Source organism: Carassius carassius, chromosome 42 (assembly GCF_963082965.1).
Source record: "Carassius carassius chromosome 42, fCarCar2.1, whole genome shotgun sequence".
Classification (NCBI taxonomy): domain Eukaryota; kingdom Metazoa; phylum Chordata; class Actinopteri; order Cypriniformes; family Cyprinidae; genus Carassius; species Carassius carassius.
This window is the reverse complement of record NC_081796.1, coordinates 24,451,840-24,469,083: the sequence shown is the minus strand read 5'-3', so window position 1 is coordinate 24,469,083 and position 17,244 is coordinate 24,451,840. Positions and strand designations below refer to the sequence as shown.

Genomic DNA, 17,244 nt, shown 5'->3' with positions numbered 1-17,244 from the left:
AGTCACTCTAGATATCTTTAACAACACAAAACTCCAGTCTTTAATATGCATTACTAGGATTTGAAATATGCCCTGGTTTCCTTTCAACTAAATTTATTTAAATCAGAAACTAAAGTCTCTCAGTGTATCCTGCTCAAATATAAGGCTCTGCGTGTTTTTATTGTAATGAAAGCTAAATACAAAAAACACTAGATGCACTAGATCCCTTGTCTGAAGACGGCATCTTAAAACAATGGTTTATGCAACACGTAGCATGTCAAAGCGCTCAAGTGTGTGTGGAGAGATGTATATTTGTGTAATGGACATGTGGTTCAGTGTCAGTTTGTGGTTTTTCATTTAAAGTGAATTCTCCCACCACATGGATGTGGATGCTTTCGTGCAGCCTTGGACTTCTGGGTCACATCTGTATCCCACAGGGCAACAGTGCTTCATGTCTTCACAGCATACTGCCTACAAAAACAATCAGTTTAGTGTTCACATGTTTTAGTGAAGATTGACATCAGTAGTAATGATTTCACATTATGAATGTATGCAATATTCTGTAAACACATAAAAAATAAATGTCAAATTCAATGAACACGTGATAATTACATAAATACAGAAACATACTAAAAATATAAATAACTAACAAAATAAATAAATAGGTATGTTTTAGAAAACAAAGAAATAAATAATAAATAAATAAAAAGCAATACATAAATAAATGAGCACGCTCAATGCAAAATATTTTTTGTAAACATTTAAATTGACTTTTAATTTCTTAACTCCGTAATCAAATAGAAAAACAGATAATTAAATAAGATAAATTAATGGGTTACACTTTATACAAATAAATAAACATTAAACCAAAGCTTATTTGAAAATAAATAAAATATATATCTATCTATCTATATATATATATATATATATATATATATATATATATATATATATATATATATATATATATATATATATATATATATATATATATATATATATCTATCTATATATATATATATATATATATATATATATATATCTATCTATCTATATATATATATATCTATATATATATATATATATATATCTATCTATATCTATATATCTATATCTATATATATATATATATATATATATATAAATAAATGAACATTACAGTACACAAATAAATAACTAAAACAAAGTAACAGTGATAGTGATGTTTCCTTTGGCAAGCACCATTAATAATATCAGAAAAAATTTGATTTCATGATCAGCCATGTTTTTTGTTACCTCTTTATACGGACAGCAGGCCCATGTGGAGTCTGATAGTCTACAGCAGCTCTGTGTCTTTAAGCAGCGTGTCGACGCGTCACACAGCACCTCCTCTTCTGAACGCATGTCAGTGTGTGTTTGTAATTGTGTCAGATGAACACTGTGTGAACCGGACGGTTTAATACAGGTTCCAGATTTGAGGTTGCAGGTGTAGCCCTGTGGACAGCAGTGCTCGTGATCCTCACAACACACCGCCTGCAGAGAGAAAACACATGACAACTAACCCTGAGCCACTCAAAAAAGACAAGAAAAAGAATTCTGCATGACATGAGGGGATAAAATAAACTGCAAAGGCTTACATTGACAAGAGGGCAACAGCCCCACTGCCCTGTGGGTAATTTACAACAGGTAGAACCAGATGCACAACTAATCGTCGAGTCACACTTCACACCTTCATCTCCGAACAGCACCTCTGACCCCTCCACGACCCTGGCCTCTTTTTTTGTGTACCAGGGGATCTCATGGTAGGCTTTAGTGCAGGTTGTTTTCTTCTCATTACACGTGTAGCTGCTTGGACAGCAGTGATCTCCATCCTCACAACACACCGCCTTAAGAGACGAAACGACAAGTGTGAGAAATGTTTACATAATGGAGTACTATATATACTAAATATCATTGCACTACTGTTATTTTGCATAGAATATATTGTTTAGCAATACTTTTGCACACTCATCCAACTGTATTTTATTACCACTGTTCTCACGTTGCTGCTGTTCATAATGTATATACAATCCCTACATTGCATTCCTATCTATATTCTGTACATACTCTGCTCAATACTGTATATAGCAACTCCACTGTACATTCTGTAAATCATAGCTTCACTTACTCTGTACTTGTATGTATATAAATCACTATATTCTTGCACTTCTGGTTAGATGCTAACTGCATTTTATTAGCTCTGTACTTGTACTCTGCATAATGACAAAGTTGAATCTAATCTAATCAATATACACGGTCTACTATTGTTTTGTATGTAAAACAGTACTCAATAGGCAAAAAAAAAATCCAATTGGCAAATTATATTGCATGCTGAATTCAACAGTTATCATCTTGGTTAAAATGCAAAAGTAAAAATACACTGTCTAAGTCATCAAATGAAAAATAATTAAAACAACAAAATAACCAACTATAACAAATACCTAAATAAAAAAAAAACAATTTAAATAACTAAAACTAAATCACTATAAAATAACTAAATTAAAACAAACATACCTAAATGTAATTAACTCATACTATTCCATTAAATAAATAACTAATAACTATAAAATGATTTAAATATCTAAATTAAAAAAAAAACAAATAAAACAATTCAATTACATAACTAATAACAATAAAATAACTGTAAAATAAATAAAACGAATGAAGAAAACACTACAAAATAAATAAAACGGCTAAACAAACAAAAAAATTAGAATAAATAACAAATTAAATCATTAAAATAAAAATTAAATAACTAAAAACATAACTTTAAAATAACAAATAACTAAATAAAATTCAATTTCATAAATAAACCAAATAATTAACCACAATATAACAAATAAAACCAAATAAAATCTAGAACAGAGTTGACTCAGTTGTGATCATTTGTGCCATTTACATTGTATCAAACCGTGAATGGTTTAATATTATACTCTAATGTTTGCATGTCTGACCTTTGGCAGCGGACAGCAGCCCCACTTGCCAAGGTTCTTCATAAAGCAGCATGTATCGTCTTTTGGACAGCTGGTTTTATTGTCACACATGTGTCTGTCCACTGGAGTATGATCATCAGACTGCTTCAGCGCAGACTGTTTCCTGAACCAGGGCATGCTGGGAAGGCCAGGGTGTACACAGGTTTTTTGAGTCGAGTCACACTTGTAGCCCTGCGGACAGCAATGCTCCTGATCGGCACAGCAAACGGCCTGCAATATTCAATTATCCACATAGGAATATAGAAACGTTGAATAAACTCTTAAGAAATTTGGAGTTCAAACCAACCATAGCCAAGTCAGCAAACAAAAAGCATTCATATGAATTTTTCTGAACCAAAAAAAGAAAAAAAGCATACTGTGCTTTATCCTGTCTAAACCCTCTAAAACCCTAAATGTGTTTGTACCTGTGGCATAGGACAGCAAGCCCATGACCCTGAGGTTAGTCTACAGCAGGTTGTCCCAGCTGGACACAGTGATGTCTCGTCACAGTTTTGGTTCTGTGATGGCAGGGTCACTGCGGCAGTCTTCTTCACCAAAGGCACAGAAAAACGGGGACCCTGATCGCTGGAACTGTCACAAGTGCTGGCGGCCAGATTACACACAGTATCATGAGGACAACAATGGAGATGGTCCTCACAACACACTGCCTAGACATTACAATAAATATAAAAGAAATAATTAATGTATAATAAATGAATAAGATATAATAAATATGAAATAAATAAATGAAAAAACAATATGCATAAATTTTTTATATATATATATATATATATATATAAAATTAAATATGTAAAATATAACAAAACTAACATTAAATATAAGATATATATTTTATTGTACATTTATTTTACAAATAAATAAAGCAAATGACCATAAAAAATATAAAACTAAATATAAATATATATATATAAAATATATAAAACTTAAAAACCTAAATCCAAAATTAAGTCAGGTAAAAATATATGATAAAAGATATACAAAAAATGAAAATCAAACATAAGAAATATAAAATACAAAAATACCTGTGGTTTTAAAAACCAAATATAAAAAAAGAACAAAAATTAAATGAAAATAGAAAATTAACAAATATAAAATATATACAATTAGATATAATAGAAAAAAAATACTTTACATTTTTAAACAAATAATACATTTATATAATTGTTTTATAAGAGTTTTACCAATTACCCTGTATACATTCAAATTAGGCAAAGAAAATGTATTACTTGTGGCAGAGGGCAGCATCCCCATTTTCCAGATGACATTCTGCAGCAAGTAGAACCATCAGGGCATGAAGCCGTCTCGTCACACTTCTGATTGGATGAAGCTATTGAAAAGGTGGGCACCTTTGCCAAAAGATGGACTGATGCATATTCTATATTGAACCAAGGCGGCAAAACTTGAAATTTCAACAAATTTCATGATGGATCAACCACAAATACAAAGTGAAATACTTTTAAATAAAAATAAATGGATGTTTACCTTTCTGATTCAGGGAGGTGGCTGGGATCTTAGTGCCCATTTTTACCATGACGCCATTGGCTGACACACACATACTATGGACAAGGTCACAAGTCGTGGCCTCTGGGCAGCAGTGCAAATGATCCGAACAACACACAGCCTACAGTAAAAAACACATTTATGCTTGTTAACTCAATCTTAGAGAGTGTTAAATACATGCAAACTACAGGGTGACCATAAAATACAACTTAGAAAACCTACAGTAAAATTATTGAATATACATGTAGACAAAAGTGAAGCACCTTTGGCAATGGGCAGCAACTGTAACTTCCATTCTCTAGTTTACAGCATGTTGTATCATCCGGACATGTGGAAATCTTATCTGGACAAATCACTGACCACATAAACACACACAGAATCCAGAGGTGTCAGTTTCAACAAAGACACTTGATGAATAATGTATAGAGAAGTTAATAATAATTAAAATAGGGCTTATGGACCAAAACAACAGCAGGTGTCAGAAAGTCTTACCATCTCTAATATCACTGGAGTCTGGAGGAGGAACAACTGCAATATCATAATAACACCCATAATCAGCTGGTGTGCAAAGGACGAGCAAATTTAAAGCAGTAATATTCGAGTCATTTTATGAAAGATTATACCTTTCGTTTGCTCCAGTGAACAAATACAGCTAATAAATACACTACTTTTAAAAAGGTTGGGATTAGTAAGATGATGAAAGAAATTAATACTATTCAATTCAGCAAGAATGCATTAAATTGATCCAAAGAGATAGTAATGACGTTATAAAAGATTTCTTTCAAATAAATGCTGTTCTTTTGAACTTTCTATTCATCAAAGAATCCTGAAAATAAAAACCGTCACAGTTTCCCCAAAAATATGAAGCATTTTAACACTGATAATAATCAGAAATGTTTCTCAAGCAGAAAATCATCGTATTAGAATGATTTCTGAAGGATCATGTGACACTGAAGACTGGAGGAATGATGCTGAAAATACAGTTTTGATCACAGAAATAAATTACATTTTAAAATATATTCAAATAGCAAACATTTTAAACTGTAATATTTCAAATATTGCTGTTTTTAATGCATTCTGGTCAAATAAATACAGCCTTGGTGAACATAAGAGACTTCTTCCATAAACATGAAAAAAAAAAAAAACCTTACTGACCCCCAACTTTTGAACAAGAGTGTATTATGCTTATAACAGCATTAAGTTGGCCATAATGCAATTTAATGCTAATGAAATGTAAAACTGAGAAACTGTCAGACCTGCTGTCCTCTCTGATGGTTTCCTGCGACGAGCAGCGAACTTCCTCCAGAGTGGGGAGGATCCGTATGTTGCCGACACACACATTGAATGCTCAAGGTCACATTTAGTTCCTCGAGGGCAGCAGTGTCTCTTATCTTCACAGCACACGGCCTAAACACACACACAAAGAGAGAGAAAGACTGTTGTTCCAGGGCTGCGTTTCCCAAAAGCATTGTAAGCCTAAGTTGATCGTAGCTCCACTGGTGATCGTAGCTCCATCTTCGGCTTATGATGCTTTTGGGAAATAGAATAGAAATATGGTCAAACAGGTGCTATACATTTTTCATAGGACAGCAGCCCCAGCTCCCATCAGGCATCTGGCAGCAGGTGGTGTCATCAGGACACTCAGACTCCTGATCTGGACAAATTACTGCTTGCTAAAAAAATGTAAAAAATAAGAGTGATTTATTTCAATGCTGATTAGTTACTCAAGCCTTATCTGGATTTGTGGCTATGCAGGGATGCGTGTTACCGGCTTTGTCGTGACTTTTTCCACCCAGTCTAAAATGTGTGTCTTGTTCACACACTTGGAGTGTACCAGGTCACAGAGAGTGCCCTGATAACAGCAATGTAGATGATCGGAGCAGCATTCTGCCTACAAACACACATACAAAACAAGAGTCATTTGATATGAATGTGCACATTGTTTACTGTGAATAGCTCACCCAAAAATGAAAATTTACTCACCCTCAGACCAAACAAGATGTAAATGAGTTTGTTTCTTCATGGGAACAGATTTGGAGAAATTTAGCACGTCATCACTTGCTCACCAAAAGGATGCTCTGCAGTGAATGGGTGCCGTCAGAATGAGAGTCTAAGCAGCTGATAAAAACATCAAGGGAAAACACACCACTCCAGTCCAGCAATTAACATCTTGTGAAGTGAAATTCCTTTTGTTTGTAAGAAACAAATCCATCATTAAGACGTTTTAACTTTAAACTGTCGCTTCTGGGTAAAATATGAGTCCATAATCCATAATACCGCTTCCTTCAGTGAAAAAGTCCATCCCCTGTTCTCTTTTCTTCTAATATCAAAATTACCCCACATATTTGTTTTGAATAGTCTTGAACTCTTTTCATTTGCAAAACGTGCTTAATCCGTGCATTTTTCTCTCTTGATTCAGATTGACATTTCCACTGGAGAAAGCAATGTTATGAACAAGAGGACTCGTATTCTAGCCAGAAGCAACAGTTTGAAGTTAAAATTTTCGAAATGATGGATTTGTTTCTTACAGCTTTTTACTTCACAAGATGTTAACTGATGGACTGAAGTGGTGTGGATTATTGTGATGTTTTTTTTTCAGCTGTTTGGATTCATTTTGACGGCACCCATTCACTGCAGAGCATCCATTAAAGTGACAGAATGCAAAATTCCTCCAGATCTGCATGGCCTGAATACTAATACATTTTGAGCAAATTCAATTTTTTGGTAGAACTACTCTTTTAACAGAATAGTTCACACTGGAAAAAAATTATAATAATAATCCCAAAATTAAACGGAACAAAATTTTTTGATTCAAGTAACTTTTGTGTTCAGAAAGAAAAAGTCATATATGGCCAAACTATTTGGCTGAAATATCCCTTTAATAAAGCACATATTAAATAAAGTCATAAAAGGAACGGAGTAAATCATTACCATTAAATGGTAAGATTTGTGTCAAAAAATTTACTGAACTTTTATTTGGCAAGGACGCATTAAACTGATCAAAAGTGACTGCAAAAGAGATTTCAAATAAATGCTGTTTTGTAACTTTCTATTCATTAAAGAACCCTGAAAATACGTATCAGGGTTTCCACAAAAATATTAAGCAACACAACTGTTTTCAACACTGACAATAATAAAAAAATGTTTCTTGAGTAGCAAATCAGCATATTAGAACGATTTCTGAAGAATCATGTGACACTTAAGAATGATGCTGAAAATTAATGGAATACATTACTATACTTAACATATATTAAAATAGAAAATAGATATTTTGAATCTTAAAAATTCACAATTTAACTGTATTTTTGATCAAATAAATGCAGCCTTGGTGAGCAGAAGATAACATTTTTTTTTTAAATCTTCCCGACCGCAAACTTTTGAACAGTAGTGTAAATATGATAAACACATACGTTGGGTAGCGGACAGCATCCGTATCGTCCTGACGGAGTTTGACAGCAGGTGTTTCCATCTTCACACATCCCTCCATCAGGACAAATCAGAGCACCACACACATTCAGACACACACATAATAACACTACGACACACGCACGCACCTGAAAAACAAGAAATGGGTGTGAACCAAACACCCTTTGATTGGGTTTACATGACACAGATTTCATTATCATCTTTATCAAAAGTTAACGAGTGCCAGAAAAAAAATGCTTGCATAATAGCACAAAACTTTAGAGGCTTGAGGATGATTAGTTACAACAGTTTGCAAACACTTTAAATATACAATATAAATCTGTTAAAGTTATGATACATAAAGATCACCGAGGAATGTCTGGTCGAATTAAGTGAAAACTGAAATTCCATTCCATTTGACAATCGACAGACAAAAGTGGATTACAACATCTGAACAAGAGTTTCTTTAAGACGTACAGTTCCTAAATGATTGATTTCTTGAGCAATGCAACAATGCCGACAATCTCGTGACATATCGTGACATATCGAGGTCAAGCCTGGTTGATGAACAATTGCTTCAGCACACTTTAGACTTCCTGAAAACTACTGTGCCAACACAGTCTGATTTCATAAAATGTTTAAAAAAAAAAAAAAAAACACTTTAAGGAATAATTAGATTACTACACACTACTCACCATTGTTTTAAGTTTGCTGATCCAAAAAACTTATGCTCTTTAAATTTTCAGATGCAAGCCCGGATTTTCAGGATTTTCTTGCGCTGTAACACAAACCATTAAAGAGCATAAATAAAATCACATTATTGATCAGATGAATCACTTCTAATCACTTTATGGCATCGATTAACAAAAAAGGCAACTCTATTAGATCGTATTTGTTTCTATATTTATGAAAACTGACATATTGTATAATGTGTAAAGCCTGACTTTGAAAAGAAGTAAGCATGTTTTGTTTTATCGATGAATGAAACTGTTATCATTTTAAACTGCTGTTACAATGTAACGTAACGTTGTTTCTCATTGTTTCCGACGGAAGCGAGTGAGCGACCGGAATAAACCCTAAACAAAGACTTGTTTTATTAAAGAAAACTGAATACAGACATAAGTATAAAGAGAAAGCACTTACCGTGTTTTCACGAAGCCAGTGAAGATGTTAAAAATGAATCCGCTGAAGTGGATATATAACGCTGTTCTCTGCTGAGTTTTACTTTATTTGTCTTTCACATTCTCACGTGACCCGAGCATGTCATATGACTCTCCGTGAGTCTTTTTTTTTTTCATTATTAGGCAAAAAAAAAAACTAGTTTACGCTATGAAAAAAATACATAAAAAATTGCAAACATGTACTATTAACAATAATATAAAATAAAAAAAATATTTCTATTTCAGTGCGTTTTTTTAATGGTTTGGAGTCTACCACTTAATTTAACGTACGTTTAACTTCTCTATTAATTTTAATAAACCCTGGAGGTCTGGATTTTTGCTGGTTTAGAAAGCTTAACCATTGAAAAACCATTAAAAAAACATAAAAAAAGTTACTAATAGCCTGTCTGTTATTAGGACCCTTATATGGAGAAAGCTTTGCAGTGCGCCATCGTCTGAAGATTATATTAATGACTGATAATTATTATTACTAATTAATTATAGTAAAATGATTATCCGTTTTCACTCATTTCATATAACGGTAAAATCGTGAGAAATAGATGAATGTGTGTCTCATGACAAACTACCGGTAGGTGGCAGTAACGCGCCGTTAACGTTTGCGCGCCGCCGCTAAACCAAAGACAGAAGTTGTTGTTGTTAAGATGTGTCAGTGTTTTGACATTTAACATGTCGTGTGCAGCTGTGAATTGTACAAATCGGCATTCACCAGGATCTAGTACAAGTTTTCATCGGTCGGTTGGTTATTGGATGTATTCAATCTTTTAATTTAATCGTCCAGCCACATTATTACAGTTGCATTTACATTTAGCCAGTTATTATTTACGTAACGTGCATATCATGTGCAAATATTAAGACTTATTTGTCTTTTTAACTTTTTGTCTGTGTGTTGATAGTTTTTTGAGTAGTTCAGTTTGAACAGTGTGGAAAATTTATAAATCTTAAAACCTTATAAATTAGGTTTGGATGGTAAAATAATAATTAAATCAAGTTAACACTTTAAATAATGGTCCATTAGTTAATGTTAGTTAACTACTTTAGTTAACATGATCCAAGCAAGAACGATCCTTCTACAGCTTTTAATAATCTTAGCTGATGTTAATTTCAACATTTACTAATGCATTATTCAAATCAAAGGTTCTGCTTGTTAACATTAGTTAATGCAGTGTGAATTAGCATGAGCTAACAACGAATGTCTGTATTTTCATTACATTAACAAAGATTAATAAACACAGTAGTATTGTTCATTGTTTGTTCATGTTAATTAATAAATGCACCTAACTAATGCACCATTATTCTAAAGTTTTACCTCAATCGAAATTAATTCCTTATGTTGTATGGCTTTTTTTTATTTGATGTGGCATACTTTTACTGACCAAAAACTATGAATGAGCTTGTTTTGTTTCTAATTGACTGTCTTTCCCTCTCTCTGAAATTCATCTATTTCCCTCAGCTTCCCTTTAGGTGATAAAGATCGGCTACAGCGGTGGCTGGTGAACATCAGACGTGATCATTTTAAGCCATCTCCATCTTCTCGCTTATGTTCCCACCACTTTAAAGATAGTTGCTTCTTCACTAACAATAAAGGTCAAGTGTGCCTTGCTAAAACGGCAGTCCCTACCATATTTTTCATCCCTGGCCCCTTTCAGAAGCATCCACGGCGCACCCAAGTAAGGCAGAGGAACCCGGAAAGTCATGAATTTCACACATACTGTCTCAAAAGGGATGACAGGAGAATGTTTGTGGAGGAGGAAGTTGTTTTGGATGAGTTTGTGAAAGAGAAAGATCCAGACATGACTGAAACTAGTGGGACCCCGATGATGTACCCCACTGAAATATGTGTCGTTGCAGTTAGACATGATCATTGCTACAGCTCTTGGTCTTCAAACACAGCCTGTAGTTCCATAGAGGACAGCAGCTCAACCACAGACATGCAGGAGACCGAATCCCCAGAGATATTGAAGTACAATTTGAACTTAGTCTTGAGAAAGATTAAAGCATGCAGAAAAAAGATGAAACTGAAGAATGCTACGATTAGAAGGTTAAAAAGAAAACTGACTTCACTGTCTTCCATCATTTCGGAGCTGAAAGCGAAAGACCTCATAGTGACAAAACACAGGTTACCCTCAGGAAAAACAAGCTGTAAGTATATACAGTATATAGCATTTTTTCTTTAGAATAATTTAAATAATCAAGGATTTGGACTAGGATCAGTTCATTGTGTTGGTAATATGAGAAGTACTTTTTTCAAAAACAGTTCAACATATTCTGTGTCTAGACGGGGGATTAATAAAGCAACAACGTGGATTTAATATCTGTAAGTCAGTACATTTAGTCAGCACTCTATAAAGATGGCAAAGCAAGTAATTAAATATATACAGTATATATAATTTTTTTACACTGTTCAATATTTCTAATATTTCATAACCTCGGTTCCCTGAGAACGGGAACGAGACTTTGCAAGAGTCATTATTTACTCACCCTCATGTCGTTCCAAACATGTATTACATTCTTTCTTCAGTGGAACACACACACAAAATATATTTTGATTAATATCTGTTTACAAAAGAATAATGTCAAGCTTCAAAAAGGACACAAAATTATCATAAAAGTCGACATGACTCGTGCATTATAATCCAGTGTTTAATTTTAGTATCATCGAGCATGTCATTATAATTATTTTAGTATTGTAATTTTGTTGTTTTTTTATATTTAGTAGTTATTTTTTGTCTATATAGTTTAGTACATAGAGTATAGAAATATTTCCATGGCCGAAGTAAAATATATTTGAAAATGTTTTATTTCAATTAACTTTTTTTTTTTTTTTAGGTTTTATATATATATATATATATATATATATATATATATATATATATATATATATATATCTATATATATACACATTTGCATGCTGAAAAAAAAAATGAATGTCACACTTTATGTCTCCCCAGCTGAAAGGATCTAAACCATGGGCTCCAGCTCAAACCGAAGGGTCAAGAGCTTTAAAATAATTACTCCTGGTAAGAGCCTTGGACTCAAGACCACTGTATGCCTTAAGATGAGGAGGTGGTTTTGTTCTGGCAGCATTCTTCCAGTCCTTTCCACTGGTCCGTAACAGACACACTGTGGGAAATGACATTGTGTTCTGGAATAAGTTGATTTGGTCAGGAGGATGTAGAGATCTCAGATGAACAGAGATGTCAGAAGAATATATAAAGAATAGCTGTTTATTTTCCTCATTTGGTTTTGGAAATGCAAGAAACCCTGAAGGAACCAGCATAGATGTCAGCCTGGATGGTGTTTGCATCACTTGTTTTCTGTTGAATTGTTACATGATTTGATGTTCTACTTGCAATTTTTTTATATTGTACAATTCGTACATTTCTGAAATATTTGAGATCTTGGTTCCTCTTTTCTCAGATGGTTAAAAAAGCTTTACTCTTAGAATCACTACAGTAAAAATTTTGCATGGAAACAAACTTCCAGTTGCAGCTATGCTGAACATTTCAATATAAGTGTTTTTTTATTGATATTATTCAGTAAATTTGATATCAGGCATCCAAATGAACAATTGTCAAGGTTAATTTCAAAATATATAATATATTTAATTTTAATTTAACTGATCCTGACACAGCTTTCAATTTGGCATCAGTTCTTCTAGAGAATATGATAATACGTAATTGACAATATGATATTACATAATGATTCATAAAGCAGGACATTCTAAAAAACATATTCATATATATTCATATTCTAGGTCCAGATGTGCCATTAATAGTGCAACCACATGGATTTAATATCTGCTCAGTAGTTTAATCAATACAATATAAAGACACTAAATGGCCATTGCCAACTTTAAGGGCCTTTCAACTGTTCTAGTGTATAAATGAGCACATGATCAGAACACATGGAGCAATCCTTTAATAAAAGAGTTTCTTTTGGCTAAACAGAAAATTAAGTAATTGTGCTCCTAAGAGAATAAAGTTAAATTCATAATATTATTTGATGTTATTTTGCACACACATTAAAAGTCAAAGTAGAAAACACAGTGGCTCATAACCGTATGCTGACAGGTTTTGTAATGGGCAGTCTGCTGTTTTTGCTCCATGGTTTTGCTCCTGGATTTAATTTGTTGTTGTCAGAGGGGAATGTTTTGATCTTTTCCCCCCGAAAACAGTTGTCTCCTCTCCGTTTTCTCCTTCTTCTTGCTCCTTCTCTTCACGAAGTGCTGGATCCTGGACTCCAAACTCTGGCAGCACGGCTGGTCCAGAAGAGGCTGGTACTTCCTCTGCCTGGAGCCCTCCAAGGGCCAACAATGCAGAGATGTCATCTTTAAGAAAACAGAAACAAAAACTCTTTTATGATACTTTTTACATGCTACTTTTTTGATGAACATCAGACAGTATGTTAGTAGTTCACTCCGGACTTATAAGTCAAGTGTTTTTGAGTCGTTTGAGTTTCAGTATGGACGCAGACCTGTGTTTGTTTTCTGAAGGCCTTGGATCATGCCGAGCAGAACTTGGGTTTTCACTGCGTTCTGAAGCCAGTGTTGGTACAGAGTTCTCCTCCGTTTCCTTTCCTCCAATTCACACCCTCAAAGTGGCAGTCATAAAGCTCCAAAGGGTAATCCACTGCCATGCTATAAAACACAGACAACTTTAATGAACAGTCACTTATTCAGTCAAGAAAATTAACATTCCTACAGATCTGAAATGTTAAAATTGGGAAAGATCAAGTTCTTGCTGGTCTAAGCAATGTACAACTTCACATGGAATCCAGAATTAGCTCTGGACATGCTGAAATAAAACTCAACTGTATTGCGGTTTCCTTGGGTTTTTCTCCAGATCCAGCAGCTGATCAATGATTTCTTGTGCTTCAAGCTTCTGTCCAATATGCAACAGCAAAGCCATCATGCAGCGAACCTGGAAAAGTAAACTTATTGGTTATGTTCACTATGGAATGCTAGCTGCTGCTGATAAACACTGCAGGGTACACTGTGTACTATTTGTTATTTTTACTTTTTAAATGGCAAAGACACCTAGCTAACTTCAATAAAATCGAGTACATCAAAACTCAACAGGAAAATAATAAGGTTATTGATTACTACATACTGAAGACATCCTTTCAACAAATTTATAAACATCAACTTTTTTGACACCACTGTACACAACAATATTTGAAAATGTATTTTAATCTATTGTCACACCTACTTTCTGTAAAAAAAAAAAAAAAATTTGATTTATTAAATAGTTTTAGTTAGGAGTTGAATGCTTTTCAGGTTTTACGATTTTATTAAAGGGATAGTTCACCCAAAAATGAAAATTATGTAATTAATGACTCACCCTCATGTCTTTCCAAACCAGTAAGACCTCCATTTATCTTCGGAACACAGTTTAAGATATTTTAGATTTAGTCCGAGAGCTCTCAGTCCCTCCACTGAAACTGTGTGTACGGTCTACTGTCCATGTCCAGAAAGGTAAGAAAAACATCATCAAAGTAGTCCATGTGACATCAGAGGGTCAGTTAGAATTTTTTGAAACATCGAAAATAAATTTTGGTCCAAAAATATCAAAAACTACGACTTTATTCAGCATTGTCTTCTCTTCCATGTCTGTTGTGAGAGAGAGTTCAAAACAAAGCAGTTTGTGATATCAGGTTCGTGAACGAATCATTCGATGTAACCGGATCTTTTTGAACCAGTTCACCAAATCAAACTGAATCGTTTGAAACTGTTCGCGTCTCCAATAAGCATTAATCCACAAATGACTTAAGCTGTTAACTTTTTTAATGTAGCTGACACTCCCTCTGAGTTAAAACAAACCAATATCCCGGAGTAATTCATGTACTCAAACAGTACACTCACTGAACTGCTGTGAAGAGAGAACTGAAGATGAACACTGGGCCAAGCCAGATAACGAACAACAGACTGACTCGTTCACGAGTCAAGAACCGTTTCTGTCAGTCGCGTCTGATTCGAGAACCGAGGAGCTAATGATACTGCGCATGTGTGATTCAGTGTGATTCAGCGTGACGCACAGAGCATCTGAACTGAACTGATTCTTTTGGTGATTGATTCTGAACTGATTCTGTGCTAATGTTACGAGCGCGGGTAAACCAAAGGCTTGAATCAAGGGCAATTATCGCAAATGACGTCATTACGTCGAGCGCAAAAGAACCGGTGAACCGTTTTCTTCAACCGGTTTATTGAATCGAACTGTCAGAAAGAACTACTGGTGATCCGAAAACCGATGCAACCAGTTCTTGACTCGAGAACGAGTCAATCTTTTGTTCATTTTCTGGCTCAGCTCGGTGTTCTTCTTCAGTTCTCTCTTCACAGCAGTTCAGTCAGTGTACTGTTTTGAGTACATGAATTCCTCTGGGATATTGGTTTTGTTTTAACTCAGAGGGAGTGTCAGCCACATTAAAAAAGATCCGATTACATCGAATGATTCGTTCGTGAATATTAAAGGGTAATATTAAAGGATATCACAAACTGCTTTCTTTTGAACTCTCTCACAACAGACATGGAAGAGAAGACAATGATGAATAAAGTCGTCGTTTTTGCTCATTTTTGGACCAAAATGTATTTTCAATGCTTCAAAATATTCTAACTGACCCTCTGATGTCACATGGACTACTTTGATGATGTTTTTCTTACCTTTCTGGACATGGACAGTAGACCGTACACACAGTTTCAATGGAGGGACTGAGAGCTCTCGGACTAAATCTAAAATATCTTAAACTGTGTTCCGAAGATAAACGGAGGTCTCACGGGTTTGGAACGACATGATGATTTATTAATGACATAATTTTGATTATTCGGTGAACTAACACTTTAAATTGACCATAAATTGTTTGATCTAACGACCAGAAAGTATTTGTGGATCAATCTAATATGGAGTCCAACCAACAGTCAAAAAAACATATGCCATTTTGTTTATCTTTTCTTTTAAAATAATACCCATGCTATCATGAGGGACTTCTTGTAGAAACTTCTAAACAACTTATATATCAGATACAGAGGTTTACTGCATTCCAAATTTGTTTTTGCAAAAACAATTTTTAGGCCTGAAACAAATTGTGCAATTTTGCAGTCTAATTTGGCACACCTTTAACACTGCAATGCAAGAACACTTTGCATTCTCAGTGAGCGCTGTGAAAACGGTCATTAGCAATGGCAGGAAAACTTATCGCCCCCTTGAGTACTGTTACCAATGGTCTTGCAGTCAGTTTGCCAAGCATTTGTATCTTTTTATATATTTGTATAGAGTGTGTTTCTGAAAATATATTGACATAACATGAAGACATTACTGTAACATTGCTGTTTTATTATATATATATAGTCTAGACCTGCCAGACGAAACATTGCTATAGAAATTGCCAACATTGTTTGTTGTGTTTTTTTCATTCATAACTTGAATGCAAAAATATATTTGAAGTGATCCTGTGAATCCTTGAAAGTTTATAACTAGTTTTAGTTAGTTTTACTGTTTTTGGAGTTATGGACTTTGTTGTCAGTGTACAATTTCTTTCTTTTTAGTTCTTTTAGTTAACCACTAAGATGACAAGATGATAATCACCTTGTAAAACAGAAATAGCTATAAATGAAAAGTTATTTTTGTATTTTGTCAAATAAAATCTGTTTTAATACATGTTTAGTAGTCTGCCATAAAGAAATTCAGTCAAATGCCTTCCCATGAAATATTTACAGTATATTAGAGCCGTCATCAAGATTGGAAGAATGAATTGGACAAACTACTCCTTCGTTTCTAGCCTTGAAATTTTTTAAATGTGTGAAAATATTTCAATGTATTTCTGGATAATATCCCTCATTAGAACTTGATCTGAAAATTGTGTTTATTTCAGGAATAACAATTTTATGCTGATAAAAGCATGTAATTCATTATATCTGGTACAGAAAAACGTACTGTACAATATTATGCAGTTATGTAATGTAAACCGTAAAACAAATTGTTGACAAAAAAACATGAGGCACTAATGTAAAATGTGTTAAAATGTGCTCTTCATATCAAAAGTACTCAATTAATCAATCACATAATTACATTCATTCATTTACAATGACAACGTTTGAATAAGGACGAGGAAGTGAGAGGCGCTAAACTACATTTCCCATGATTCATTCGGGAAGGAACTCACTCTGTTAGCCAATC

At 33.9% G+C, this 17,244-nt stretch overlaps 2 protein-coding genes across 3 annotated transcripts; one reads left to right on the top strand and one right to left on the bottom strand.

Annotated features, from left to right (window-relative positions):
- Positions 1-14: 14 nt before the first annotated feature.
- Positions 15-8,723, bottom strand: LOC132124299 (progranulin-like). Of its 2 annotated transcripts, none has more exons than XM_059535262.1 (14): positions 8,591-8,723; positions 7,901-8,044; positions 6,259-6,381; positions 6,065-6,163; positions 5,747-5,897; positions 4,983-5,018; positions 4,754-4,845; positions 4,473-4,611; positions 4,217-4,365; positions 3,395-3,637; positions 2,952-3,200; positions 1,596-1,844; positions 1,255-1,491; positions 15-450 (listed from the first exon to the last, which is right to left on the bottom strand). In XM_059535262.1, the coding sequence occupies exons 1-14, from the start codon at positions 8,591-8,593 to the stop codon at positions 337-339; spliced, it is 2,028 nt and encodes a 675-aa protein (XP_059391245.1). In that variant the 5' UTR covers positions 8,594-8,723; the 3' UTR covers positions 15-336. The 2 variants fall into 2 exon arrangements, with proteins under 2 accessions (XP_059391245.1, XP_059391246.1); XM_059535263.1 differs by having other exon boundaries at positions 4,217-4,317.
- Positions 8,724-9,676: 953 nt separating this feature from the next.
- On the top strand, positions 9,677-12,552 carry si:ch211-40k21.9 (THAP domain-containing protein). The gene is made up of 3 exons (XM_059535305.1): positions 9,677-9,807; positions 10,527-11,215; positions 12,025-12,552. Exons 1-3 carry the CDS (start codon positions 9,743-9,745, stop codon positions 12,036-12,038), a joined length of 768 nt encoding a protein of 255 aa, XP_059391288.1. The 5' UTR covers positions 9,677-9,742; the 3' UTR covers positions 12,039-12,552.
- The last annotated feature ends 4,692 nt before the right edge of the window (positions 12,553-17,244 follow it).